At 40.8% G+C, this 2,925-nt stretch overlaps 1 protein-coding gene across 1 annotated transcript; it reads left to right on the forward strand.

The window, feature by feature from the left end:
• On the forward strand, positions 1,808–2,179 carry LOC109839295. Its single transcript, XM_020407725.1, has one exon. The coding sequence runs from the start codon at positions 1,808–1,810 to the stop codon at positions 2,177–2,179; it is 372 nt and encodes a 123-aa protein (XP_020263314.1).

Raw genomic sequence — 2,925 nt, forward strand, 5'->3', positions numbered from 1 at the left:
TCAAGAGAAGACAACATTTACATGTCCATATGGCACTTTTGCTTATAGGAGAATGCCATTTGGCCTATGTAACGCCCCTGCCACTTTTCAAAGATGCATGATGGCCATATTTTCTGATTTTATGGAGAACATTATGGAGGTCTTTATGGATGATTTTTCAGTCTATGGAATTTCTTTTGATGACTGTTTGCACAACCTTGCTAAGGTCTTAAAAAGATGTAAAGAAATGAACATTATGTTAAATTGGGAGAAGTGTCATTTTATGGTACAAGAAGGAATTGTTTTGGGTCATTTAATTTCTAATCGGGGTATTAAAGTGGATAGAGCTAAAATTGATATCATTGCTAAGATGCCACCACCGAATAATGTAAAAGGAGTTAGGAGCTTTCTAGGCCATGTCGGGTTCTTTAGGCGTTTCATTAAAGATTTTTCTAAGATTGTCAAACCCTTAACTCGCTTGCTTATAAAAGATGTTCCCTTTGCATTTGATCAATCTTGTTTTGATGCTTTTGATAGGTTAAAGGAAGCTTTGACAACTGCTCCAGTTATGAGACCACTTGATTGGAGCATTCCATTCGAGATTATGTGCGACGCAAGTGACTATGCTATCAGGGCTGTTCTTGGGCAAAGGAAAGAAGGAAAAATATACACCATATACTATGCCAGTAGAACAATGGATGAAGCTCAGATGAACTATGCGACAACAGAAAAAGAACTCCTAGCCGTAGTGTTTGCCTTGGATAAATTCCGATCATACCTTGTTGGGTCGAAGGTCATAGTATTCATAGATCACGCTGCTTTGAAGTACCTCTTGGCTAAAAAGGATGCAAAACCACAACTGCTAAGGTGGATTCTCTTATTACAGGAGTTTGATCTCGAGATAAAAGAAAAGAAAGGCACCAACAATGTAGTAGCTAATCATCTCTCTAGGCTCAGGCAAGAAATGGATCAAGGAGAAGGTGAAAAGGAGCCATTTGATGATTCATTCCCAGATGACAACTTGTTTGCTGTTACAAGTCTCCAAGCCCCTTGGTTCGCTGATTTTGTGAACTATATTGCCTGTGGGGTGTTACCACCTGAATTGTCCTATCAACAACGCAAGAAGTTCCTATCGGATGTCAAGCACTATCACCTGAATTGTCCTATCAACAACGCAAGAAGTTCCTATCGGATGTCAAGCACTATTATTGGGATGAACCCTGTCTTTATAAGTGTTGTGCAGATGAAGTAGTTCCTATCGGATGTCAAGCACTATTATTGGGATGAACCCTGTCTTTATAAGTGTTGTGCAGATGAAGTTTTTAGAAGATGCCTGTGTGAAGAGGAGGTATTGGATGTCATATCCCACTGCCGCTCTTCACCATACGGAGGTCATGCAAGCACCACCAAGACCGCGACAAAAGTATTGCAATCTGGGTTCTATTGGCCTTCACTTTTCAAGGATGTGAGACGTTTCACGCTTAGTTGTGATTGTTGTCAACGGACAGGAAACATCTCACGAAGGAATGAGATGCCACTAAATAATATTTTTGAAGTCGAACTCTTTGACGTGTGGGGGATTGACTTCATGGGACCTTTTCCACCATCATGCAATAACAAGTATATATTAGTAGCAGTGGATTACGTGTCAAAATAGGCTGAAGCTTTAGCATCCCCAACAAATGATGTGAAAGTAGTAGTCAAACTATTTCAAAAGGTCATTTTCCCTCAGTTTGGTGTCCCAAGAGCTGTAATCAGTGATGGAGGATCTCACTTTGCAAACAGGGTGCTAAGTACACTTTTGAGGAAGTACGGAGTAACTCACAAAATGGATACACCGTATCATCCTCAAACAAGTGGCCAAGTGAAGATCACTAATCGGGAAATCAAAGGAATCTTGGAGAAGACAATGTCTCGTTCAAGAAAAGATTGGTCTATAAAGCTAGATGGTGTTCTTTGGGCATATCGGATAGCTTATAAGAACCCTATAGGTATGGTGCCATTTAGGTTGGTCTATGGAAAATCATGTCATTTACCAGTTCAAGTGGAACATAAGGCACATTGGGCTATCAAGACCATTCATTTAGATTTGAAAGAAGCAGGGGAACAGAGAAAGCTTCAACCAAATGAACTCGATGAATTGAGGTTGGATGCATATGAGAATGCCAAGATTTACAAAGAAAGAACAAAGAATAAATGAACTCGATGAATTGAGGTTGGATGCATATGAGAATGCCAAGATTTACAAAGAAAGAACAAAGAAGTGGCATGATCAACACATCCATATGAGAATGCCAAGATTTACAAAGAAAGAACAAAGAAGTGGCATGATCAACACATCCTTCGTAAAGAGTTTACAGAAGGGGACCTAGTACTTTATTTAATTCTCGACTCAAGCTTTTTCCGGGCAAACTTCGTTCGAGGTGGTCTGGACCATTCCAAGTGCGTAAGGTATACCCATTTAGGGCTGTTGAAGTATGGAGTGAAGCCACTGGAACCTTCAAGGTCAATGGACAGTGGTTAAAGCATTATTTCGTGGGAACTCCGATCGAGAAGCTGGGTACTTGTACCCTTCCCGATCCATCATCATTGTGAGCATTAAAGGGGTCGAGCTCATGATCATAAACGAGCGCTTCTTGGGAGGCAACCCAAGTTTTTCTTTCACTTTATTTTTCCTTTTAGTGTTTTAATTATTAGTTTTGATGACATGTAATCAGGTTGTCGTGAACTGGTATGTAGGTGAATGACAAGGGGAAATAGGTAATAGAGAGTTCAAGGCTAAAGAGGACAGAAGGAAAAATGCTGAATACACAGTTTACACGGCTAGGCCGTGTCCACCAACACAGTTGTGTAGCAGTCGGGACGGTCTTCATCTCATTTTCGGAGTCTACCACACCCTGGGAAGGCGCCTACCACACCCATGGTCGAAAAAAAAACCCGACCCTC

Source organism: Asparagus officinalis, chromosome 4 (assembly GCF_001876935.1).
Source record: "Asparagus officinalis chromosome 4, Aspof.V1, whole genome shotgun sequence".
In the NCBI taxonomy this organism is placed as follows: domain Eukaryota; kingdom Viridiplantae; phylum Streptophyta; class Magnoliopsida; order Asparagales; family Asparagaceae; genus Asparagus; species Asparagus officinalis.

Excerpts from the sequence above, each read along its gene's own strand:
- LOC109839295 (XM_020407725.1), top strand. The coding sequence starts at position 1,808 with ATGGATACACCGTATCATCCTCAAACAAGTGGCCAAGTGAAGATCACT.